Raw genomic sequence first — 27,106 nt, forward strand, 5'->3', positions numbered from 1 at the left:
TTCTCCAGTGTTTGAGGAGCCCCAGCCACGACCTCCTTCAGGCTGCTTTTTATTCCACCCTGACCCGCCAGGCTGTCCCCAAGGTGATTGTGAATCATCAGAACCATGCAACTTTTCACGAGATTCTTTCTTTCACGTTGAAACATTGGATTTCCCGTAGGAATCTTGTTTCTCACTGTCCTTGCCAGCGTTGGTATCTTCAGAACCCCAACCAGATGATTTCCCAGGCTGATTTGACTTGTGAAAACCCCAATGATCAGCACTACTTTGTGCAGAATTCTTTGATTCACTGGGCTGTCCCCAGGAAGATTGAGTTTTTCGCTCTACCTTTTTGGCATCCCAGCTACTCAGACCTTCTTCTTTAGCATCCTTATCGAAATTCCCGTCACCGACACTTCTGTCGTTACTCTTTGGCTGAGGCTTGTCTTCCTTTTGAGACCCCCAACTACTGGAAACACCGTCTACATTGGCCTTACCTGTGCTCCAACCACCAGAATTTGTGCTATTATTAGCCTTGACGGAACTCCAACCACCAGCATTCCTTGCCTGTTAAATAACTACATCAGATTTCTTCATGGTTTTGATTGAAAATTCATACAAGAAAAAACAATTAAACAATCAACTTTAACTGCATTAAAACCTGTGAATAAAAAAATAATAGTAAAAAAAGACTCACACCAAAACATTATGTTGGAAAAAAAAAAGAATTCAGAGGCTTCATGAAAAAAGCAATTTCAAGTCAGCAGAATATAAAAGCACCAAAAATTTCGGGTCAGTTGACCTATGTGGGAAACTTTTCTACCTCTTTTCTATCTTTCCAGGTTGAGTCCCCTTGCTGTGCACAAGAAGACTAAACATTGCTAACTTTCTTTTTGGAATCCCAGCTTTTTCCAGCTCCCTGTTTATTGAAATTGGAAGAAACCGCGTTTTCATTGTTGTTCTTCTGAGATGAATCTCTAGGTTGTCCCCAGGAACAGTGTCTCTTGTTTTACAGATACCCCCTGGGAAACAGGGTGCTGGTTACCCTGACCAGAGGTCCAACTATCAGAACTCTTGTGACTTTTACCCCAGGGCAGACCCTGTGGATCACCATCTTTTTCATCTTGTTCATTCTTCTTCCAAGAATTACCACCAGTTTGTCCCCAAGTAGACTTTTTAACACTAACGTTGCTAGCAACGTCCCACGGCTTTTCGTTTCCTTTTTCCAATCCAAAACCAGGGTAACCTAACAATCAACTTTAACTGCATTAAAACCTGTGAATAAAAAAATAATAGTAAAAAAAGACTCACACCAAAACATTATGTTGGAAAAAAAATAGAATTCAGATGCTTCATGAAAAAAGCAATTTCAAGTCAGCAGAATATAAAAGCACTAAAAATTTCGAGTCAGTTGACCTATGTGGGAAACTTTTCTACCTCTTTGCTATCTTTCCAGGTTGAGTGCCCTTGTTGTGCACAAGAAGACTGAACATTGCTCTCTTTCTTTTTGGAATCCCAGCTTTTTCCAGCTCCCTGTTTATTGAAATTGGAAGAAACCCCGTTTTCATTGTTGTTCTTCTGAGATGAATCTCTAGATTGTCCCCAGGAAGACAGTGTCTCTTGTTTTTCAGATACCCCCTGGGAAACAGGGTGCTAGTTACCCTGACCAGAGGTCCAACTATCAAAACTCTTGTGACTTTTACCCCAGGGCAGACCCTGTGGATCACCATCTTTTTCATCTTGTTCATTCTTCTTCCATATGCATGTTTTATATAGTATTTTTACCCCCGTCCCTTAGTACTTTTATGTGTCAAACGTGCTCTTAGGAGCCGTTTCTAGTACTAATGTGTGTTATTGAGTGTGCCTTGAGTTTCAGGTTTGATTATGAGAAATTGGTCTTTTTAGACCCGTTTCATGTTGATCTAGTCCACTATATGAGCCCGAGGAAGTTCGGGACCTCCATCGTCGAATTTCGGGAGCCTTGGATGCTTATGGTTGAGCCCCGAGAGTTAGACTCAGTGGTACGGGGAGCTACATTGAAGATTGCAAATCGCCCTGGAAGTTGAGGGCGAAATGCAACCATCGGGCGGAATTTAGGCCATTTGGATTCATCAACGCGCGCCCGATCCGGATCGGGCGGTCATCCTGGAGGCTATGTGGAGAGTTCAAACCCCCTTAATTAACTTTGGAAGTAAGAGAATCAAGAGAGCGAGTGTTGCCAAATATCGGTAATTTCGGACACTCTATTTACTTATTTGCGTTACCGTTCACATGAAATTATATAAGAAAACAAACCCCCTTGGGTCGTATTAGATAAATTAACAGGATTTAATGTATCGAATGAATCAAATACCGGGAAGTTCGTCACGACATGGTTTATTTATTATTTTAAACAATTTCCTTATCCAATGCGACCCTTAATCTATTAATAAATATATATATATATATATATTTATGTTAAGACCTCCTAATTATTTTTTGGAGTTACCAAATAGTTTTGGAATTCCACTTTATTAATTAGGAGTTACTGATTAGGGAATAGTAAAGACCCAATTAACTTTGGGTCGTGTTAGATAAATTAACAGAATTTAATGTATCGAACGAATCAAATACCGGCAAGTTCGTCACGACATGGTTTATTTATTATTTTAAGCATTTCCTTATCTAATGCGACCCTTAATCTATTAATAAATATATCTATTTATGTTAGGACCTCCTAAATATTTTTTGGAGTTACCAAATACTTTTGGAATTCCACTTTATTAATTAGGAGTTACTGATTAAGGAATAGTAAAGACCTAATTAACTTTAGGTCGTGTTAGATAAATTAACAGGATTTAATGTATCGAACGAATCAAATACCGGCGAGTTCGTCACGACATTGTTTATTTATTATTTTAAACAATTTCCTTATCTAATGCGACCCTTAATCTATAAATAAATCTATATGTATTTATGTTAAGACCTCCTAATTATTTTTTGGAGTTACCAAATAGTTTTGGAATTCCACTTTATTAATTAGGAGTTACTGATTAGGTAATAGTAAAGACCTAATTAACTTTGGGTCGTGTTAGATAAATTAACAGGATTTAATGTATCGAACGAATCAAATACCGGCAAGTTCGTCACGACATTGTTTATTTATTAACAAATAAAATCTGAATTGTTACCGAAATTGTTAACAAATAAAATCTGAATTGTTACCGATTTTTTTTTTAAAAATCACCGAAATAAAAAATATCAGATTTTATTTGATTACCAAAATAAAAATAGATTTTGATATCGTATATCTGAATTATATTAGTTAATAATTGTTACCGAAATTGTTTACAAATAAAAACTGATTTGTTACCGAAATTTTAAAAAAAATTACCGAAATAAAAACGATTGTTATTGAAATGTTTTTTAAAAACAATCTTATTTATATTATCTAATTCTATATATTGTTACCTAATTTTTTTTAAAAATCTTATCTTGTATTAAAAACAAATCTTATCTTATATTGTTACCGAATTTTTTTAAAAAGAATCTTATCTTATGTTAATAAAAAAAAATTATCTTATATGTTACCGAGATTTTATTTGATTAAAATATCGGTAATTTCAATCTAATCAAATCCTGTTAAATAGAGTGTCCGAAATTTCGGTAACATAAGTAAATAGAGTGTCCAATATTACCCTGTTAACAAAATCAGATTTTATTTGATTGTTAACAAAATTTTAAAAAATAATCTTATCTTATATTATTTGATTTTATATATTGTTACCTAATTTTTTTTAAAAAAAATCTTATCTTGTATTAAAACCAAATCTTAACTAATATTGTTACCGAATTTTTTTAAAAAGAATCTTATCTTATGTTAAAAAAAAAAAACTTATCTTATATGTTACCGATATTTTATTTGATTGTTACTGAAATTTATTTGATTGTTACCGATATTTTTTTTTTTTAAAATAAGATTTTATTTTATTACCGAAATAAAGATATATTTTCTCTAATTTATTTAGTCTCCTATTTAGAACGAATCAAATATCGGCAAGACCTATCATAAATATCGGCGGGGATGGAATAATAACGGTAAAATAACCTATACATAAGAGAAAAGTATTAAGAGATGGAGTGCTCAGGTACTCCTAAAGTAGGTTTAGTAGCTACCGGATACTCAGTGACTACACGTATTTTGAATAGGAGTTATTAAACGAAAATGGTAAAATAACTTGGACATCCAACAATTGTAACAACAACGTGTTTACTATGCTTAAAGTTCCTCACAATCTCATTTATTACTAAAAATTTAATGATTTTCAATCGGCCGGGTCTGAAATGGGTTACCGTATACATGACATAAGCAATCTCACCTGGATCGTGTTAGATAATTTAATAGGGTTTAATGTATCAAACGAATTATAATCTTTAGAAACGGAATTATATCCAAAAACATGTATTAAATGTCTTATCAAAGTAATGATATAACCGAAACAAATCACTGTGTGTTCATTCTGCCCCCCCCCAAAAAAAAAAAAAACCGAAACAAGTAACAGACATTTGTTTTCGTAAGGGCAGCAGATTATTACGGAGTAACATCATAATCATCCCCCTCCTTTCGATCACGATCCCATCATTAATTTCGAATTCAGAGAAGAGAAATTGCCATAACTTGTGAAAAGGTTTCCAAAACATGTAATTCTCTCCTTCCGCATATCTTCAATCTACACATACAGTGGTGTACCAAACCAGGAATGAGCATCAAAGTTGTACCAAGTGATCGAATCAGATAAAGTCAAAACAAAATTACTTTATTTGAAAATTACCGTGTAATCAATGTAACTCCAATCTTGGGGTACTTCTAGTGCCTCAACGTATTTCAGCATATATATCCCACAATCAACAACATTTGTTTGTGCAGGAACCTGTACATGCTGGTATGGAAATCTTTTAGCCTCTTCAACAAAATGTTTGACTGCTGATTTAATTTTGAAAAACCGATCAGCACTCTCAATCTGGTAAAAAAAAAAATCCCACGTAAATGAAATTATAAATTTAAAGCAGATTCACAACAACGATGGTGCAACAGTGTATCATGAAATTATCTTATTCTATTATTTTATTTTATTTGAACTATTATTTTCAAACTTCAAGATTAATTATAACAGGTCTAAATAAAAATAGAGCTATTGATTCTCATTATGCAAGTAGATGTGTAGCATAAATTAGACTAATACCATTGTGAGCGTCATAAACTAAAAGTCTAAAAATAAGGACGATTGAAAGCTTACCACTAGTTGGGCTCTAGACATACGATCATCACGGTTGAAAGAACCAATTGAATCAACAACATAGTTCACTTTCCTTTTTATATCAATAACTAAAAGGTACCAAACATCGTCTTCCTTGAGAGGGATATAAACCTGATAACAAACTTTGCATATGAGGGAAATGGAATTGGATGGAGAAAAAGAAATAACACAATACTGGCCACGTATGCAAATATCCACCTAATTAAACAGATACACGCAATTTACATTTCTAGCCCAAAATTTCCGGACTTATATGAGAAGCTAGTCATGATTCTAGGGTTATATAGGATAATTTCTATATAAGTGAATAAATGAGGAAAATTCACCTCCTGAAGCTTTTTGGGTTGAACACCAGGATGAATGTAGGAGGAAACTATATCTCTAAAATCCTGTAAATAGTCTGGATTTGGGGGATTTTCTGCTGCCAAAATCAGACTATGGAAGTCCGTAGGCATATATAGTTTGGTAACAGTGTTCATTTTGGATTCAGTATTACTGATCAAAGATAAACAAGCATTAATGAGATGAGGCAAAAAAGAACAAAATGTTAGAAATAATCAAGAATATTAACTATGGAAGGTTTTTAAATGGCTACATTAAAATGGTAGCTACGGCAACAAATAGAATCTCCAAGACTAACCTTGGCCATTAATTTTGTTGACTTTGAACATATTTAAAGGCAGTTACAAAAAAAATTATAGTCAAATCATTAAGTAAATTACACCACACATAATCCACGGGCTCTATTTCTTTCTCTCTCCCCTTTAAGTATACCCTAATCCTAATAAACACCTTTGATCGTTATTTACAATTTACTCGTTTCTGTGCATTTTTTAATAGTATATCATGGAAAATCTAAATGCTCTAATTATTAAGAATTTCATCGTTAATTTTGTTGATAAAGAACAAAGATATTTCATTTCATTTACATCGGAATTAAGATTTCCAGTAAATGATATTGTCAAGAAAATTGAATATGGAGTTTAAGGAAGAGAGAGTCAGAGATAGAGAGACTAGAGATGGAGTACTACACAAAGTCCAGAAATATATTGAATAGATTGTGGGATTAAAGTAGATCAAGATATATTCTTAATTGTAAAACTTATTCAAATTTTGTAAATAGCTGTTTGTAATGTGTTTTAAGTCAATGAAACTAACTTTCTAGTCATATATATTGGAGGGTTGACTTAGTTGGTTATAGAGGCTACAAGCGTAACTATTGTAAAATTATCCATTAACTATTCATGAAATTCCAAGTTCAACGACAATGATATATAATAATTACCGGAGCTTTCAAATATTTATCTGGAAGCATACTCATTGCATCACCAAGAGTACAGGACACATCATCGGGAGAGCGAGAGCAATAAAACTCGTTATCCTCATCCGACAAAAGTAACTCAATGAACAATTTTTGTGCTATAGGATCCAAGTGCTTTGTATAATCTTTGTATTTCGCAGGCATCTTACTCACGTCTAACGGTTTGTTTATCAAGTCGTCATTCAGAACCATTAACTAGCACCAATGGTAATGGAGAAACAATTAGTATCCATTCAGTAGATTAACCCGAGAAAATGTAAAAGAATAAAGAAGATGTACGTTTACCTCATTCTGTGATGAAAACATTTTAGAAAAAACAATTGACAAATTATTCACCTATTTAAATTATAAAAACATATTAGCTAATATACAAACATGTTAAAATTTAAATAAATAAGTTGAATCGGACTTACTGAATTGTTCTTTGTTTTTTTGGTACCATGAACATAGTTTGACACTATGGTGGATGAAGGACATTGACTGTCCGTGTCAACTGTCTTTCGTTTGACAAGAGATTTCAAATTCACAACCTGTTGTTTATCATGTGCCCTTGATTATGGACTATATGACACAATATTATTTTTGGAGTAAGTCATTCGGAGACCCTCTACTTTTGTATGCACAGATTTGACGGCTTTATAAGTCAATTCCAGAAGAGATCTCATATCAACATCAACATTAATCTACAAAACATAATACAAACAATTGCTAAAATACATAAACATTCTTATATTTATACACAAGATGATTGTTCCAAATAAAAAATATTTAACACAAGTAAACTGCACGATGCTTTATTTAAAAAATAAATTGCAAACTTACTTTATCATATTGAATATCCTCATCTCGGTTATGTTCAAGGGCCATTGTTAAATTCTGTCACGGCAGTATCCGAATGAATCCGAAAATGTGAAGTGATTAGGTTTTACTGTTTTAGAGACCTTTTAACGTGAAATCTAACTTGGTATTTAAGGCACAACAATGATATCTTTTGGGTGTTTAAAGATACTATAAGGTTTTGCAGCACGAGAGAGAAAGAAAGGGTGGTAGGAGAGACAAAGAAAACGGGCGACAAGAAGAAGATGAAAGGACGGGAAGGAAGAAATTAGGTTTAGAAGGAGGTGGATGGCAGAAACGTGGGTAAATACAACGGTTATAAGGATGTTTGCCGTCAATTCACTATGTCTATTCATAAGGAAAGTTAAGAGAGTAAGGATATTGAATAAAATCTTCTGAAAAAACTGGAATATATTTTTCTAAATTTACATCATGTATTTTCGTAAAAGATATTAATTTCAAAGTATAAAAAAACGTAATTATCTTTTCCGTTATCTTTTGATTCGGTATTTTGCATTCTATAGGTTTCTTAACTAAACCGAATTAAGATTACGTAATATATAACCGATACGGAATATTAATTTTTTTTTTTAATAAGATTAATAAGATTTCATAAATGTTAAAAAAAAGTGAAAATAAGGGTAACGTAAAAAACACATCATAAATCATGTTCGATATATTTAATTGTCAGTTGAGTACAAAACCATTTCATATGACAAGTTGCCATTTGTATATATTGGACAATTGACTCGTTTACACGTGAAGGGACATCATCAAATAGATAGATTTTTACCATATGGATGTGTAACTATACGCAGAACCTACTTCACACTTCAACAAATGATTACCCTTCTATTGTTACTGGAGCGATTAAATATCAACTTAAAAGATACCAGACCAACTGGTGCAAGAGGAATCTAATACGGAGTAAAAAATAAGGTTTGATAGCAAAACAATAGCTTTAATCAGTAAAAATAAGGTTTTGCTAGTATAAAACTAGTCTCAATCAATAAAAATAAGGGTTGATAGTAAAAAAAAAGTAATCTCAATCCGTTAAAACGATTCTAATAGTAAAAAAAGTTCAATCAGTAAAAGTAATGTTTTGACGGTTAAAAAACCAATTTAGTCAATAAAAATAAGGTTTCAGTAGTACGGGAACAGTTTTAATCAATAAAATAACTTTTATGATTTGAAAAAATATGAGATGGTCCGATGGAACTAGTATATACGAATTATTAGGAGTTTCCTAAAGTTAACGAGGCCGAGTCGTTCCCCAAGATCCTCAACGGAAGTTTTGAGAGGATGATTTGATTAGAGATCCATTACAAATGGATTTTCATAATCGCTTTTATATCATATACTTTCAACCTTTTTTTTTATTGTTCATATATTCACAATTTCATACAATCATGCTTGCATTTCGAAGAGTGATGGGAGAAAGGAGGTGGAGGGAGAATGCAGGTTTTATTTTTAATTCGGTTTATTTTATTGCAGCCTTTTATCACCGTTGATTTTAACAGATGACTTAGATTGCACCAATTTGTAGAGTTGACTCATAAATCTAGAGGATCTAAACACAATTTTTGTTATGTGGTACGTATTTTAGGGTAGGAAATTTACCACATATAAACTAATAAATAAACAAAATTAACAAAATTATAAAACAAACGAAATCAACTAAAAACAGAAGCAAATAAAAACAAAAGGTAACAAATGTATGTTTAGATTACTATATGCACGTCCCTACTTCCGCCTAACCAAACCATAAACCAATTAAGGGAAAAACATGTGTATATTTTAAAGATTTTCCCTTAAATAAATGCAAGCCTTCCAAGTTCCAAATATAAGCATGGGCTTGCTTATATACAGAGAGTGTGTAGTATATATGGTACTAAATTCTGGAGGAAATAATATATTTCGGAGGGAGTAGATTAACTTTTTGGAGCCAAACAATGTGTGTATTAATATAAATGCTTACGTTAACGTTGATTTTAGGCTTCAAAATAACAAAACGTAATAGAATAAACACTTCTTGTCCATTAATAACAAAAGAATGAGCATCTACTGAAGACTAAATAATTTTCAGAAATGCCCATTAATGAAAATGGAAAGCGTATACTTTATTTGCCTACCATGGATATGGGCCTTGTCAGATCGGAGAACAACGGGAAGCCTGGTATAGAGATTTCAGAAACACTTCCTAAAAGAATAAAGATATCTTGGGGGACCGTGGGCCAACAACTAGTTTTGTATAAATGTTTATAAGTAGAAAATATTGTAGGATTATTAAATATGGCATTATTAAACAATTTTTGTAATATTAATTTAGTCAGATCGTCATATCAATAATAGAAAACATTCTTACTTAATATTTGTTCATATTAAGCATATCAAATATTAATTTGGTCAAACAATCATATTAAACATATAAAATATATAATACATAATAGAGCGAAAATTATATATTATATGATAAAATGAGTACGTTTGAGATTTATTAATTACGCAATAGATTTAAGGAATAAATATTTTAGTAAAAAAAGAAGGCCAATTAATACTTTTAAAATAACCGTGCGTGCACGGGACCTAATCTAGTTAGTCGGATAATTTGGACTTTGGATCATGCATGTTTCCTTTTGTTTTCATTCACGCAGAAGAATTTTACAATTAGAAGGATCTTATATATTACATATATAAAAGGTAGTTTTTTAGAGAGTATTCGGAGTGCCACGTAGGATATTCATGTCATCAAACAATAATATTATTTTATATTTATTAAGAATTTAAACAGATAAATAAAGACAGGCACAAGATAATAAGAGAAAAATAAAAAAAAATAGATAAATAAAGACCCGATAAAATTAAGATAATAAGAGATAAAGATTAGAAAAATAAAAATAGATAAATAAAGATCCGGTAAAAAGATAATTAGAGATAAATTTTGCTAGGAAATAAAAAAGATAAATATAACTCAGTAATAAATAATAACAGATAAATAAAAATAGATAAATAAAGACCCGATAAAAGATAATAACAGATAAACTTTGAACATTTTTAAAAGATGAATAAAAATCAGTAAAATATAATAAGAGAAAAATAAAAACTCACTAAAAGATAATAAGAGATAAATTTTGAAAATTTTTAAAGACAAATAAAGACCCATTAAAACTGTCATACTAATTAATTATAAAATCTCACTAACTATCGCTTAAAGTTGAAAAAAAATCAAATTAAAAAAAGGAATTTTTGTCATTTAACACCTTAAAAAAAATAGTTTTTGTAATTTAACACCTTACTTAATTTTTATTATATTTAAACACATTAAAAAGCTAAAAATTTGTAAATCAACACCGCTTAACGATTTGCATAAGAAAAAATGTCGGTGTATTAATTAAGCTCGTGATTTGCATAGTGTATTAGTTTTCTATGTCTTGGGGGAAATTAGTATTCCAGCTCATTAAACTGCTAGTTTGCATATCACGAGCTTTTATAGCATTTACCATAAATTTGCAAATGCATGTAATTTACTTAATTAGATCTTGTAATATTTTTATAAAACAATTTTGTATACCTTGGGGAATCGTGCGCGCTAGCGCACGATCCAACAACTAGTGTCATCAAGTTCACAATGACTTGATAGAACACTAGTTACAAATAAAAGTAGTGTTTGGCAAAGTAGTGGTGTAGGCATTGGCGGAACTACTGTGTGTATGTGTGTCAACCTGGGTCACGTGACCTAGGATTATTTTTAAAAAAAGAAAATTCTTTTTCGTCCGTATTAAAACCTCATTCAATGTTTAATGTCCATATATAAATATCTGTACATAAAAGGATCACAAATAAGTTACTGCTGTAGCGGTAAATGTAGATGGCAAATTGGCAATTAGAGAAGTCTTATTGGTGAAAATATCAGGAGATCGAATCCCAATGCCTGCTGCTTTATTTAATTTTGCTTTGTTTTTTATGTAGTTCATTTTAAGAAATTTGAACACAAAAAAAAAAAACACTTTGTAAATTGTTACAAAATTAGAATATTGTTAATTTTTGTATTATTTAAATTGAGAATTGAAGCTATTATTGTATTGTTCCATTGTTAATTATATCTTATGTTTGTATAATCAACTTGAGAATTTTTGTGAACTTATGTTTCAGATTTTTTATCCATAATTATTTGGTTATTTATGAAATATAATTTTTTATTCATATGTTAATTACTAATTGGTTTGAGGTTTGTGGGCTGTGGTGACACAGTATCCGTAAAATCCTGGATCCGGTGTATAATGGTAGATGTAGTGTATTGTGTATAGCGGTAGGGTTAGCGTTTTAGATTGTGTCAAACATTACAATGGTTGCGTATAATTTGTAAGTAGCGGTCCACTGAGCATGCATTTGTTTGACTTTTTCTTATACTCGTACGTAGGAGTGTAGGACTAAGTAGTTGGCAACTTTATTTTACTCCTCCTTTCACTAATTTGGCAACATGTTCATGAAAATTTTATTGGTCACTTTGTTTTTATTTTTATCTTATTCATTTTATTTATTTTTATTAGATTGATTTTTGTTCCCTACATGTTTAAAGTTTAATACATACATTATGCTTATGCATGTTTTCTAACATATTTTGTACATACAATTATTGGATTTTATAATTACGTTGTCAATGTAAACGGTATACTCTACCTACGTACTCCTTCTCTTGGATGACCCTATAAAATGATACAACAATGTTACGGAGTTGAATAGTTAATTAGCAAAAGAAACTTAAATATATAATGGTTGTTCAAACTAAAGAATAATTAACAGAGAGTTCCGTACATCGCACGGGCTTAGAATTAGTTTAAATAATAAATCACAACAACTTTCCCTTAAACAAAGTAAGCAAGATTAAGATTCTAAAATTTGTATGTCTTTCCGTTAACTTCTAATAAATACATATAAAAAGAATAAAATCTTGCGATGTATCATGCTTTTGATTTTTGGCTACCAAAATTCACTTGGATCCCAATCATATTCTTCTGGATTATCTCTCATTTGATCCCATTCATTCGTTTTAGAATCCTGTGTAGAACATAAAACTTGATTATCTTATGATCGATTATGGTTATTTGGAACAACAAATGGTGGAGAAAATTAATAATTACCTGCTCTGCAAGGCCTCTAGTGTATGTATTTGGAGCATGTTTACTAACCAAGTTGGATAATGAAGGCGACTCAGTAGCTGTGTTTGCCGCATCTTTCTTTGTAGGCGAGGGTTCTGGCGTGGCATTCAAGTCAAACTTATTCGGGGTGTTTGCTGATTGTCTTCCACCTTTAGGCTTCAGCGGTGTCTTCCGTTTCTTTGATAAACCTTTTTGACTTGTCACAACTTCTGGGTTTCCAATTCCAAGGAGGGGCTTCTTCTCTTTAGTATCACTGTTACAACCTCCGCCTAGCTTTTCTTTTACGGACAGTGTTAGTTTCCCAAACATCTCTTTCAATTCAGTGTACGTGTCAGCAGAACGAACTGCAATGTCTATAATTGGCTTCAAGATGTAAAACAAATGCGCACGCCTTGCTGCAATTGTCTCTCTGCTGTTATCGTCTTCTTTATTTTCATCAGTTGGATCTTTTGCATAATTGGCCTTTGCAAGTTTTGACCACCTCTGTACGATGCATCCAGGAGGTATTTCCTTCATTCCTTTATATTTCATTACTGCAAACATGTGGCGACAAGGGTATCCAATTGATTCCAACTTCAAGCAGCAACAATACATGCTCTTATGCGTGTCATCATGAACGACAACAAACTTTGCCTCTGTTCTGACATCACGAATTTGATAAGTTACAATGTCCTTTTTCTTGCCCTTTTCTGGTTGGTCACAGTTCATCACAACATAGTTGGACTCTCTCTTCATCTATCTCTTTACAACCATAAAAGATGCCTTTGTGTAGACATTTGCTGCTGCAATTTGGAGGTCACGAAAACAATCTCCCTTTGGGACATGTGGAAATTCGTGAATGTTCTTGTACTCATCTTCCCTATCATCAAATCTTCGTTGTTCAATTGCTTGATCGTATAACATGATAAACTTGTAAAGCATTACTTTATTATTCATCAATTTTTTCAGGACGCAATGCATTGACTCACATCTCTAGGTGCTTCTCATTCCTAAAGGGAAAATAAACCAAAAAAAGAAGAAAAAAATTAGACAATACATCAATAGGAAAATTCATACGGGTAATTATCTCATATAACCCTGTGCACAAAAGAGAACACTAGAAGAGATAATTAAAATTTCATACTGGTATTTACCACCCATAAAAAACATCATTAAATAAACAACGTGGCCATACCTCCGAAAAAATATCCTCGCATGTGTGCTTCCGACCACTTTTCCCTTGAGTCGTAAAGTTCTTCCACCCATTTCTCTCCCTCTACCTTGTGATGAGTTATTAGCTCCTTCCAAGCCACTTCAAAATCTTCTATTGTATGACACTTGTTGACACATGTCATGAATCCACTTGAAAAACCATTCTGACTGTGGCCTTGTATGTTCCTCATGAGATGCCACAAGCATAGTCTATGCCTTGCTTGTGGAAGCACCTCCTTGATTGCACATGCCATTGCCCTATCCCCGTCTGTAATGACAGTAAGTGGTTTGAAACCTTCTCCAGCTTTAATCATTTGGTTCAACACCCAAACGAAGGACTCCGTTTTCTCATCCACAATCAAAGCACATCCAAAGACTACTGTCTTTCTGTTTTGATTAACCCCAACAAGTACCACAAAGGGCTTCCTGCAGGCATTGCATTTATAAGTAGTGTCAAATGCTAGGACGTGTCCAAATGCTTTGTAGTCATTCCTTGACTGTCCATCACACCAAAAAAGTTTATCTAAACGTTCATGTTCATCTTGAGTGTACTCTACGAAAAAAGACGGGTTATTTTGCTGCTTTCCAAGTAAATACGCCATGACAGTTTCTGCATCTTTATCTCCCCCCTCTTTCTTTCTTAGAAACTCACAGTAATTATACAGGGATTTACGACTATATCCAAGAACTTCATGAGTACCATGGATCGCAACTAAATTTCGGTAAATTCCACAAGTAGGAGTCCCTGCTAAACGCATTTGCTCTATTTCTTCTTCATGCTTATCTGGGTGTTCCTTGTGACTTCTGCAATGATAATGTGAAAATTATATTAGCACGTGGTATTCAGGCTCTATTACCAAATACCAATTGCATGAATAATACTTCAGATAAAAATACTACTTTAAAAAGTATTGTTCCCTCAAAAACAAATTCAAAAGCATTGATAACATAGGATGTCATACAGAAAAAGTGAATGGGCAATGATATAGGTCGCAAGTTGCGACACATTTAGTTGTCGCAATCTTACATGTCGACGTTTCATTGGTACAAATAGGAGCGAATATTTATTATATTTATAAAAATATATTTTACTTTTATCTTATAAATTACAAATTAAAAAAATTATAATTATAATCTAATAATATATTTTCGTGCAACTAAAAAAATACATCAATTTAATTTTAAAAATTACACTAATTTATAATCTAATAATATATTTATGTGTCGTTGGATCATCTCCAAGCCGTTGGTCGCCCATCTCCTAACTTTCTGGAGGCCTATGGGCGAAGCAATAATTTGGGGCCTATATTTTAAAGGTTACAATAAAAAAAAATTGTTGACACAATGTGTTTTTTATTAAAAAGTTGATCTGATACCACTCTGTATCTTATAAAACTAAGAAAGTGGCTTTTTTCAATTTTGAACTCTACTAAAAACATTTATGGCTTGTAAACCTTCGATGTTGTACTATCGAACACATGAATTATAATATCTCAAACATTAATTATCAAACTAACCTCAGAAAAACAACAACTCTATAACAATTAACAACTTCATATCTACGGATAGCAAAGTTGAATGAAAGAAATATATTGAAAAAAAGAATTATGTTCGTAGCAGTGCATGCAAAAAGAAATATATTGTACAAAAAAATTAGCAAGTGCATGCAAATTTTTAAAGTACGATAAATTAAATTTCTTACCTATACCCTGTACTAAAATTCAATTCTTTTTCCTAAATCTGAAATTTAAATTAGAAGTATAAGAAAAATACATATATATTAGGAACGTAAGAATTATTTTGAAAAATGGCTCACTCTTCTTTGTTGTTATGTTTGATACAAATTTAGTAATAAAAATGATAGATATTGCCCAAGTTGCCAAATGACAAAAGCTAAAACTCAAAATAAAAACAAAGTAGGTATATTTAGAAGAAATTAACTAAATTTTAAAAAAATGATGCCTGGTAGGGGTACTTGGGATCGAACTCGCGTTTGGCCATTCCCCTTGCATTGTGAAGAGTTTGCCCATAAAACCAGTGAGTCACAACATTAGATATAGCTAATTTCACACGGATATATAATTATTCTAATTAACAGGTATATTTGTGTGAATTACGGGCCTTTTCCCTTGGGCCCAGGGCGATTGCCCCTTATGCCCTGCCCAAGGGCAGGGCCTGTCGCTCATTGAAGAACACTTTTTGCCGTAAAGAGGAAGGTGAAAGAACAATACCAAATAAAGCAATAGAGACGAAATACCTTTTCCTAATATTTATTATCAAATGAACTGTATTTTTAATTTTCTAAGTATAACTTAGTAAATGTAATTTTTATTTTTATTTCTTATATCATATAAATAATTAAAAGTATTTTTTCTAATTTCCTATACAAATTATGATTATTTTTTTTAATTAAAAATTACATTATTGAATTTGTAAATTAAAATATTAAGATTTTTCTACCTTTTTTTGTAACATAGGTTATAAAATCTAAATATTTTAATTTCAAATATATTCATGACACATAAGAGTGTCATATTACCATTGTGACAGGGCTTTATCATTTTCGAAAGTGAATATAGGAGAGGGTTTGCAGTTACGAAAAAAATATTAAATGGATTTTCCTTTACCTCATAAAAGGCATGTGTATTGGATCGACCATTTTGTGATTATGATCCTCCCAAAATTGCGTCATCTTCCATACTTTCATGCCTTTATCATAAGAGAAGACTATTTTTGCTTTGCAGTTACATTTTGTTTCTGGCTTTGGTTCCCTTTGCCTTTCAACTTCCTCATCTTTACTTTCCCCCTTTTTTTTAGCCCTCTCCCCCTCCCTATTGCATAGGAGGGTTAATGTTATTGGAACTTGATCAGTTTTGCTTAGTGTAGGAGTTTTTATCCGTACGTCAAAGCCTTTAGCCCTTGCATACATCTTGTAAAACTCGTAGCAAGCTTCCATATCAAGAAAACTAATCTGACGCACATCTTCAACATTGTAATCTCCAACGTTATTCTTTCCGATTTCATACCATGTATCTGGATCAATAATTTCATTAGGTTGTTTATAAGATTGTCGATCACTGGCGAATGTCCTCTTTGTTACCTTGGTATTTGAATTACCTTGGTCCTCCATTGTATAGAGATCACCTAAACAATTAAGAAAATATAATGAATATTTTTAGCATGTGCAAACTTGACAAGTTGTTACACAAGTACATAGTATATCGGTGTTAACTACGTAGTAATACATTTGTATGCATTCTGAAAAAAAAATCTATTTTTGTTATGCATTATGGAACTAAAACAAATTGTAGTGACACTGCTCCTTATTATTTAAACCGAAGATCACCAACAAAACATTTTATTAATTCTGGAATTCTGGGTATAAAATATAGTAATGAAATTTTGAAAAATTGTTTTACTGGTATATGAAATTTAGGATGAATTTATTTAAAAGGTTTTCAAACAGAAAGTTACAATAAGATCCACAATAAGATCCATTCATACCGAAAGGGAATTCAAGGAAATATTTGTTGTACGTTACGTACAAGAAAACCGTACCTTAATTTCAATGTCTGTGAAAAACGATGGTTGTGAATAGGTTGGGAAGAAAACTAAAACGATTACCTTATAGAGGTATTGAATTAATTGTTGTTTATAGGGGGTAACCCTAATATCTCATCCTACACGCAACACTGGTATAAATATTTGTAATGGACCTTTTTAAAGAAAGCCCAACAGAGTGTATCTACCCCATCAGATTTTAGGTAATTGGATAAAATTTGAATCTATGTAAATCTCATATTGAATAAAAGAGATCTAAAACTGTATAAAAATATATGATTATCTTTTTCCTGTAGAAACTATAAAAGGATAGAATTACACTTTGATTAGATTTCCCCTAATTAAAGGATATAATTTCCTTGATTGGGGTAGTTTTCCGTAAAACAATATTCCTTATTTATGTTTAGGGAAATTTAAAAAATAACTATATATCTTTTGATTCAGTTTTATCCCTTTTCCTTTTATTTGTTTTGTTATGCAAATAGGAAACTAACTCTTTAAAGGAATCTGAAGGAAAATCTGGGGAGGGATGCGCACAACTTATTATATATATAGGGAGAGATGCGCACTAATTATAGCACAGGAAAAACATCAATAAGCTTTCAAACCCTAGCTCTTTGTGGCATTCAACAACCATACAACAAGACCACCACAAATGGCATTCAACTACAACACAGAGGTAATTTTAACTTCTCGACGTGTTTGTCCTCCACTTTATTATGACTTTGTTAATTGTTATTAAAAATATTGGGTTAATTGTATACATGTAACACTTTCTAGATTCATATTGGAGTGGAATATAAAGATCTCCTCAAATTGACTGGGGAGGTCGTCAAGAATATAGAAAAAAAGTGAACTACCTTGTTGAAAAGGTAGACAAAAAAGGCCATAACTATTCCGTGGGAGACGACAGTACTCTACAACGTTCAGAATCAAGTTCACTGAATGAAGAAGAGGACAAGTACGTTCAAGTAGTTAGCCAATGCAACTCTCCATTTTTGGCTACAATGAAAAGAAAGCCTGAATATGAATTCGCTAGGAACCAGTTTCCTCCACAGATTCCTACTATGTTTGACTATGGTATGTCCACTCCGGTTGATGATACAAAAAGACCAAGGAAGAACCAGAACCTTCCTAAGAAGATAACATCTGTAAGTTGTTATTTTAACATATCTAATTTTTGTATTTTGATGAAAATATTATCTAACATGGTATTATAACTCAGGACAAAGATTTATCAAGTGAATTTGACAAGCCCGAGTCTTCAAAGGCAGTAAGCACTTCGTTTTTGTTATAGTTTTTTTCAGTATTGAATATATACTATATTTTAAAAATATATAAATTTATGTAATTAGAGAGGACCATCTCGTACACTCCGTTCAAACTCTACAAAATCAAAAAATTCAAAAAAGGTATGCTCCTTTCTTGTTGTTTAATTTTCAATTCTCCTTCAAAATAATGAAACGTATGGGACATACAGAATTAACATGTCTTCGGTTTAAGGTTGTTGAATTGGATGGTGAATTCGATGAATTGCGTAAATTGATACTAAAGGAAAAGATGTCTGCCACGTTGAGAAACAATTTGAAGCATTTGGAGTCTGAACAGCTTAAAGTATTTCAATTTTTATTTGTGTCGGAGAAGCTACGGGTGTATTATTCTCGGGACACATCATTGTTTTGTACTTTGGCCGATGCAATGACTGTGCTTCCAAACCAACATCTGTCTGCCCCAGTAAGTATTTCTTTTCTCACGTGATTTTCATTAATGGTTTTCATCTTGTGAATGACAATTTTGTTTGTACTTAATCAGTTCATTAACATGTATCTGTACGAGTTGAGTAAAAAACAGAGACCAGGGAATATTAGGCAATTATATTTGCCTACATATTTCCACAATCTCGTTCATGGAGAGGGAAATCACTGTGAGTCCCCTGAGAGGTTTACAAAAAACTGGGAAAATGCAACTGCTTCATACCTTCCTGAGAAAGTTTTACATGAAAACATTGAGAAGGTAAATTTTCTATTTGGTTCTAAACACCTTTGATTTGCCCTAAAATCTTTCTGATTGTTTAATTTCATAGCGCTTTCCAACCAAAAAATCAGATCTGTTTTGTATCTGACAAGTTTTTGAATCAGATTTACATCCCTATTAACAACGATAAACACTGGTATCTCCTTGTGATTGATATGACCAAGACCACTAACTATGTTATTGACTCTCTTGGTTCATTGAGCATTCCTAATCTGGCAAAAGCACAAAGAGTTGTAAGCCTGCGTACTCTCTCTTCTTTTTAGTTATTTATTTTTGGGTAATGTGAAAGTGTGATAAGATCTACGTGGTTTTATGAACAGATTCAAAAAGCTGCAGAAATTTATACAAATGATAATATGGTTAAGGATTATGTAAAGAAGGCAAACAAATTTGGTTACTCCTCTGTGACTGTTAACCCACAAAGTAATAGTTATGATTGCGGGATGTTCTTGCTGAAGTATATTGAGGTCGAAAATGTTCCCCAAGGATGGACGAACTTGTCTATCTCGGTAAAGTTAAAAGTGAATTGATAATTTACAACTTAGGGTTAATTCTTTTGATTTTGTACACTTTAACTTACCAACCATTGTTTGCCATGCCCAGGCTGCGGAGATGCGGAGGGAAAGGATAACATATTTTGTAAATCTTTTCTTGAGCGATGGCAATGACGCTGAGTTGAAGATAAAAGCTTGCCGTTTTATGAAAGAGGAAGACGAGTAGAGGAATTTTTCCATCTTAACGGCGTGATATAATTCGAGCTATTTTTTCCCATTTGTAGGACAATTGATAATTTTAGATGTCTTCAATACAGGATTTTGTTAAGGTTTATTTATTTAAATCATGAAAGTCATTATGCCTTCGGACAAGTTAGAATTTAAATCAGGATGTTTTGTTTCGTTTCATTTCCTTTTTATGCAATGAATAAAGCAATAACCTTGCTATTCGTTTTCATTTTCTTAGTTGTGAATTTTATTTCTATCCAATTTGAAATTATCAACCTTTTAAAAAAGAATGTCCAGTTAATTAATTAATTAATAAAGAAAACCACTCTAATCAAATGACCTTTAAGCTTCCCTATTATTAAATTAAATAAATAAATAATAAATAGTAGAATATATATGAATATATATATATGATATTAATGAAACAATACACAATCAATAAAATAAATTTATTAAGGAAAATTTGCCAGAAAGGTGAGAAAAGACCTTTTAAAAAAAAAGTTGTGAAATAAGGCCCAATTGAATTTTTTTGTTGTGAATAAGGACCATAAGACCTGATGTAATGTAACGAACGAATTAAATAAGAGGTTCTTACTTAGTTAAACTTAAAATTGAGATTAAATTGTGTATGGATATTCAAAAAATTCCGTCTCAAATAATAAATAATTTACTATTTTAATTTAATGACTTCTTGATAACAAATAGTCGGTCCCAAATCCTAATTTATTAATATAATTTCATGTTTACCCTAGATAAAGAAATGCATAAAATGCGGGTAACCTCAAATTAAACAAATCTCCATTTAGGCCCTGTTCGGCAGTAGCGTTTAGAGTAGCGGGTAGCGGTTTGACTAAGTCAAAAGAGTAACAGCGGTATGAGTAGCGGGTAGCAGTAGAAGTAGCGTTTGATTAGCTTTTGTAAAACGCTACAAATATTAACGTTTGGTATAGCGGTGGTTGTTCTTTGCTGTTGTAATTGGACTTTCAATGGAACTTATTTTCTGATTGGTCCATTGAGTTCTTTAAAAAACATGCAGGCATGATATCAGGTTTACACGTTTTAATATAGATGCTTAAATCGAACATATTATTGTTTTTTACGGGGGCCTTTGTCCTTCATTAGTTTTTTTTTTTTTTTTTTTTTTTTTTAACTCTGTTTTATTTTTCGACTTGTTTGTCTTATACGAAGTATATATACTGCTATATTGTTTGTAGTTTTATCTTTTGATAATCCTTGTTTCGTATAAGATGCATCTATTCTTCATTTGTATCATACTAAACCGTTATTATAGTTAAATATGTTTATTGCTACCTAAAAAAAACGATTAATAATAATTACGGAGTATGTTTTTATTCATATAACAGTAATTAATTAATGGAAATATATTTAATTTTCTTGCTAAATATTTAACCGTTATTGTACTTTACAATTTTTAACCGCTATGGTGAGCTACAAGATGTTGTGGCTACGTTGCCACGTCAAATTTCTAGTTATAATTGATTAAAACTACAAGTTATCACAGCTGCTTATGTCATTGTTGTACCAATGGTGGGCTACCTGCTCACATGTTCATTTTTTTGTGAGCAGGTCCATTTTATAACCATTGGAGTTGCTCTAATTTTGCCAAACACTCATACTATGGAACATTGGAACGCTACTTTGACAACTAACCGCTACCCGCTACTCTTAACAGTTTCCCGCTACCCTAACCGCTACCCGCTACCTCAACCGCTAAAGCTACCCGCTACCGCTAAAAAATAATTAGAAACTGCTTTGGTCTTTATATTTCCATAGATGCGGCCAAATGCGGGTAACCTCAAATTAAACAAATCTCCATTGACATCAACACTTGAATAATTCGTTGTTGTATTATATACAATCAACATTATTAATTAAAGAAAAGAGTAATTATCATTCTTTGGTTCTTCATTCCATCAAATTAATTAATAAACATTATTTTAGGGGAATTATGCATCATTATCCCCTAAAAAAAATAAAAAATGAAGGACATCAAAATTGATAATCAAACGAATCAAGAGAAATGTAAAATTTAAAAACAGATTTAAATTTTTGTGTATTATCAACTAAATGAAATGGTTAATATCAATGCACTACAATTTTTTTTATCTTTTATGACAACCTAATAACGACGGGTGATTGCGACGGGAATAACAACCCAATTACCCAACAAAGACGGGAACAACCGTCGCAAATGTCTTTTACGACGGGTTAACGACGGGATTTTCCATTAACGACGGCCCCTTTTATGACGGGTTCGGGACGGAAAATTCCGTCGTTAATCAACAATTATTGGCCTTTAGCGACGGGATTTTCCGTCGTTAATAGTATAATTCCTTGTAGTGATGGTTCAGATTTAAAGATTATAGCAGCTATGAAATTGTTGTAAGACTTGTAACTATCGTAAAATCATCCCCGGCCAGATTAGTATTAATGATTTATGGCTGAGATTTATTTTTCGGTTTTCACAATAAAAAACTTCAGGAAATATTCTATTTTTACCCTAAAAAGCTTCAGAAAATATTTTCTTTTAACCCTAAAAATCTTCAGAAAAGATTATCTTTTTCCCCTAAAAAAAAGCTCCTTTTTTAAAGTTTTCTTTTTGTAGGTTTTTTTAAAGAGATTTTATATGGTTTATTAGGAAAATTCCGCACTTTGGTCTTTTTTCCCATATATTCAATTTCTTGGCTAGCATATTTATGTCAAAATCATTAAAGGGATAAGTACAATATTTTTTCCAAAAAGAAATAAAAAAATACTATAATATGATATATCACGATTCCTTAAAAATATATAACTTGAACTCTATATATAAAAGCGAGAATTCAATCTCTACGTTGGAACGGCACAACCGCACAACCACAAATATGAAGATAATGGATAAGAAGGTACGCATAAGATTTCTTCACAATAATAAGTTTTTTTCACAATAGTGTGTGTTATTGTATAAGAGTACGAATTTTTTTGCTTTAATTTGTAGATTGAAAACAACGTATCGTGTGAGGAGATACTAAGAAATATATGGGTTTTGGTTAACGAAACAAAAAAAAGATTGGATGACCTAGAGAGTGTGATCCAATCTAAATCAAAAATCAACATGGGCAATGCGAACAACGTAAGTTTTTTTATTTAATTTGTGTTTTTGTGTTTTTGTACAATTATTCATGTTTCATGGTGATCTCATGCACAATCCCGAATATGAATTTAGTTGCTTTAATTTGTAGATTGGAAGCAATGACTCGTGTGAGGAGATACTGAGAAATATATGGATTATGGTTAATGACACACACAAAATATTGGAAGATCTAGAGAGTATGATCCAATCTAAATCAGAAAACAACATGGACAGTGCGAACAACGTAAGTTTTTTGTATTTACTTTTATAATTAATTAATTTTTTTCAATACGTGTTCTACAAAAATTGCTTTTTAGGAATTATTAAGAACTTCATACGTAGTAATATAGTACGAATTATATATTTTTAGGAAGGTTTTTAAATGACTACCATATATATTATTTGAATCTCAACCATTTATTTTTTAAAAACAATATCGTCCTTCCATTTGATTAACATCAAATGAAAAACTTCCTATTAATATGATAATTATTTACAGTTTATAATTCCTTCAGAAAATATACAATTGATAAACTATAAAAAATTAATATCTACAATTTATAAGGAAAACTAATAATAACCGCAATTAAACATATTGAGATTATTGCTCAACCCCTTTCTATTCTAGTTTCTCACATGTTGATCACGGGAGCTCTTTGTTTAACGGATTCTTGAGTCCTTGTTATCGATTTACTTTTCAAATTAGTTTGACGATTGTTATTGTAAAAGATGATTATATTTGCATTGGTTCAATGTAAAGTAGAAAGAGGATTATCAATTATATCTTCATATTAGTTTGACGATTGTTACTGTAAAAGAAGATTATATTTGCATTGGTTCAATGGTTGTAAAGTAGAAGAGAATTTTCGAGAATATCTTCATTTTTTTTTTTATGTATTGTGGATGGATAATTATTTGAGAGAACTCTATAAAAGAGAGAAAACATTATTTATTTATTTTTTTGTTGTAGTTTTTGGTCAACAATATCAAACGGTTCTAGTTGAATGCAAAAAAAATCAAGGGGGTAGATTTTGTTTTTATAGTGGCTATATTTTTATTGTAGCTATTATAAAATCATCCATATTTTAAATAATATAACTATTGCGAAATTGGGGATGTATATTTTCATAAAAAATTAACATATATTTAATTGGGCGATAAAATTTGTGTATTTAGGAGAATAATTTTAGGGTGGCAATAAAATTCGACCCTGGTCCAGATCCTTATCCAGTATCAGATACCAAGGGTAACACAAATACAACTTAAAAACCTTTGGATGTCTACAACTCTACTGTTTCTTTTATTGTTGGCTATTTATGAATTGTGATAGATAAAACAACTTAATTTATCCGGTATCACCTTCAAACTTTATTTTACGAAGTGTACTAATAATTTGTGAAATTTTTAGTTTGTTGATGACAAAATGGTTTTACACCCAAGTGTACGTGAACCAATGTTATACTTACTTGATTCGAGTACGGACAAGGACAAATATGTTTACTATCGAGATGTAGAATGTGTCAATTGTACTGCAAAACATGCAATTTCTGTCCTTAAAGGTGGTGAGATGGACCCCTAGGTAATTATCAATGTGAATCTTGTGTTTCAAGATTAATTTAATGCGTACTGATTTCAATATGTTGTGACTATCAGTTTGTCAATGCTTATATGCTGGAAAAGTTCGACAGACAATGGCGTGATCCCATTTCTATGAATAGACTGTATTTACCCACCCATTTCCATGATCTTATGTTACTTGGTGCAAATCCATCTAGTCCCATCAAATATTTAAAATGGAACGTTTCACTCGTTTGGTACATCCCTCGCGGAAAAAGGTTGGATGCGATTGAGAAGGTAACAAAATCAAAATATTTGTTGCTTGGGGAAATTAGTTTATTTTCTTACTATTGTGGTTTTTCAATGTGTTTATGAAAAGTGTTGTAGACTCGTTGTTGACCTCTCTTACTGTTTCATTTTCAGGTGTATATCCCCTTATTTGAACAAGACCATTGCTTTCTTGTTGTAATTGATTTGGTATCTAAAGTAAACTATATTGTGGGATCTGTGGCTGTGAACGATCAATGTGAGGAAAAAGTATTTAAATTGGTAAGTTTGCATGTTGTCATTGCCTTTAAAAGTTTTAATAATGAAATCATTTCATCCAAAGTTAGATGACATTTTTTTGTTTTTGTTGGCTTGGGGAATAGCTTAAAAGATGCTCGGTAAAGTACTTGAAAGAAGAAAAGATGCATCGTTTGTTCGGGGACACCCTTACTTACCCCTTTCATATTATAAATCTTTCTTTAAATTCGAAAGTTGATTCGAGAGTATACCTTCTGACATACTTAGACGTCAAAGACATCAAAGACTGTGCTCACATAACTTTGACGGTAATATTGACAATTCATTCAATAATATTTGTAAAAAAGTTTGTGCTCTCTCTTGATACATTTTCTTTGACAACAGCTATTTTTGTATGTTTAGGGCAATGAAATTCAAAAGCAAAGGGTCTACTTTTGTACGGAGCTTTTTCTGAGCTCGTTGAATGAATAAAAAATGAAGGCTAATTATTTGAAGGAGTGCAAGGAACAATGAATTGGTATGGATTTTGTAAACCTCTTCAAAGCTTGACGATTACTCTTTCTCTACACGCCAAACTGCTGGGTTGGCTGTTATGATTAACTTTTGTGGTGATCGAAAGGAGGGGGGTGATTATGATGCTACTAATCCGCTCCTTTGAAAACAAATGTCAATGATTTGTTTTGGTTAATTTCCTTTGAGAAGACATTAATATGTTTTGGATATAATTTAATTAGCGGTGCTTACTCTAGCATTCCATTTTTCAGATTATGAACGTTTGTTTTGTTTTTTAAATTGAGCTTTGTTCCTATACAATATTAAGTTTACTAGTTTTGCTAAAATCCAAGCGCCATCCATCACCCACATACACCCTAACCTCAAATATGTTGCGATCGGTTTGTCTAATTATCTAACACGACCCTGCGCACACTTATATCATGTATACGGACTACAGTAATGCATAAATAGTAAATAGGGATTCATTTTAGGAAATTTATCCAACAGTGGTTGCAACTACATCAAATAAAAGAGAACTTATCCTGATAAAAACTTCTTAGTAATATCCTAATACGTACCAATTACTGGTATGACACATAAGACAAAGGAGACGAGGAAATAAACCCATAATTCGGAGAAAGGAGGCTATTGTATGTATGCTGCTCCAAATCTCATCCTTTTTTTTTTTGGTTAATAACGAGTACCTAGCATTACTTCAATTTAGTTACCAAAAGGTTCAACTAAATTAGGGGGGGGGGGGGGATTGATTTTCACATCCTTGAATATTATAGCCTGGGTCTTCCATGCCGTTCTAGCAACATGATCCGCTTCCTTCACATAGCTCCTTGGCACGTAGCTTAGCCTTCCTCGCACTACCTTTTGCAGGTACTCCATACACAATATATAGATATTACCAAGCTTGTCCATAGGGGTGTCAACATTGTTAATTCCAAGGACAACTCTCTGGCAGTCCGAGACATTTGATGCAGTGGTGGCCATAGTTTCAGCTGTTATGGGGTCTGTGGCTACGGTATTCGCCTCCATGCCTGACACCCATAGAAGCTTGTCTTGTGGTCATAATAAGTGATTATCGTGTTAACAACAGTACAATAAACAAATACGGAGTATGTAATACTGAACCTGAGGACAGCAGCATACCCATGGACAATGCAGTTTCCGTGCCTATTCTGAAAACCGAACAGGACGTGGAAAGCTGACCGGCAGGCTAGACCTGCAGAACATGCATGGGTTAAAGGGATCTGGCTATTGCACATTACCATATACAAGCATTAAAC

At 32.2% G+C, this 27,106-nt stretch overlaps 3 protein-coding genes across 3 annotated transcripts; 2 read left to right on the forward strand and 1 right to left on the reverse strand.

Annotated features, from left to right (window-relative positions):
- Positions 1-13,328: 13,328 nt before the first annotated feature.
- LOC110790879 (protein FAR1-RELATED SEQUENCE 5-like) lies at positions 13,329-16,914 on the reverse strand. Its single transcript, XM_056839521.1, has 4 exons — positions 16,412-16,914; positions 13,768-14,588; positions 13,562-13,670; positions 13,329-13,464 (listed from the first exon to the last, which is right to left on the reverse strand). Exons 1-4 carry the CDS (start codon positions 16,912-16,914, stop codon positions 13,329-13,331), a joined length of 1,569 nt encoding a protein of 522 aa, XP_056695499.1.
- Positions 16,915-18,352: 1,438 nt separating this feature from the next.
- LOC130469970 (ubiquitin-like-specific protease ESD4) lies at positions 18,353-20,238 on the forward strand. The gene is made up of 6 exons (XM_056839522.1): positions 18,353-18,496; positions 18,849-19,079; positions 19,158-19,358; positions 19,484-19,612; positions 19,700-19,888; positions 19,983-20,238. Exons 1-6 carry the CDS (start codon positions 18,353-18,355, stop codon positions 20,097-20,099), a joined length of 1,011 nt encoding a protein of 336 aa, XP_056695500.1. The 3' UTR covers positions 20,100-20,238.
- Positions 20,239-22,876: 2,638 nt separating this feature from the next.
- LOC110779006 (uncharacterized) lies at positions 22,877-26,107 on the forward strand. Its single transcript, XM_056838366.1, has 7 exons — positions 22,877-23,007; positions 23,100-23,234; positions 23,344-23,478; positions 24,888-25,088; positions 25,215-25,340; positions 25,442-25,624; positions 25,719-26,107. Exons 1-7 carry the CDS (start codon positions 22,885-22,887, stop codon positions 25,785-25,787), a joined length of 972 nt encoding a protein of 323 aa, XP_056694344.1. The 5' UTR covers positions 22,877-22,884; the 3' UTR covers positions 25,788-26,107.
- Positions 26,108-27,106: the final 999 nt, after the last annotated feature.

This window comes from Spinacia oleracea, chromosome 3, assembly GCF_020520425.1.
Source record: "Spinacia oleracea cultivar Varoflay chromosome 3, BTI_SOV_V1, whole genome shotgun sequence".
Lineage (NCBI taxonomy): Eukaryota > Viridiplantae > Streptophyta > Magnoliopsida > Caryophyllales > Amaranthaceae > Spinacia > Spinacia oleracea.

Coding starts and splice junctions, on each gene's coding strand:
- LOC110790879 (XM_056839521.1), bottom strand. CDS start 16,914: ATGGAGGACCAAGGTAATTCAAATACCAAGGTAACAAAGAGGACATTC. Junction 14,589..16,411: donor ATACACATGCCTTTTATGAG/GTAAAGGAAAAT, acceptor TTATCATTGCAG/AAGTCACAAGGAACACCCAG. Junction 13,671..13,767: donor GCGAGGATATTTTTTCGGAG/GTATGGCCACGT, acceptor TTTTGTGCACAG/GGTTATATGAGATAATTACC.
- LOC130469970 (XM_056839522.1), top strand. CDS start 18,353: ATGAAAAGAAAGCCTGAATATGAATTCGCTAGGAACCAGTTTCCTCCA. Junction 19,080..19,157: donor ACCAACATCTGTCTGCCCCA/GTAAGTATTTCT, acceptor GTACTTAATCAG/TTCATTAACATGTATCTGTA. Junction 19,889..19,982: donor GGACGAACTTGTCTATCTCG/GTAAAGTTAAAA, acceptor TGCCATGCCCAG/GCTGCGGAGATGCGGAGGGA.
- LOC110779006 (XM_056838366.1), top strand. CDS start 22,885: ATGATATATCACGATTCCTTAAAAATATATAACTTGAACTCTATATAT. Junction 23,008..23,099: donor TGAAGATAATGGATAAGAAG/GTACGCATAAGA, acceptor TTTAATTTGTAG/ATTGAAAACAACGTATCGTG. Junction 25,625..25,718: donor GTGCTCACATAACTTTGACG/GTAATATTGACA, acceptor TTGTATGTTTAG/GGCAATGAAATTCAAAAGCA.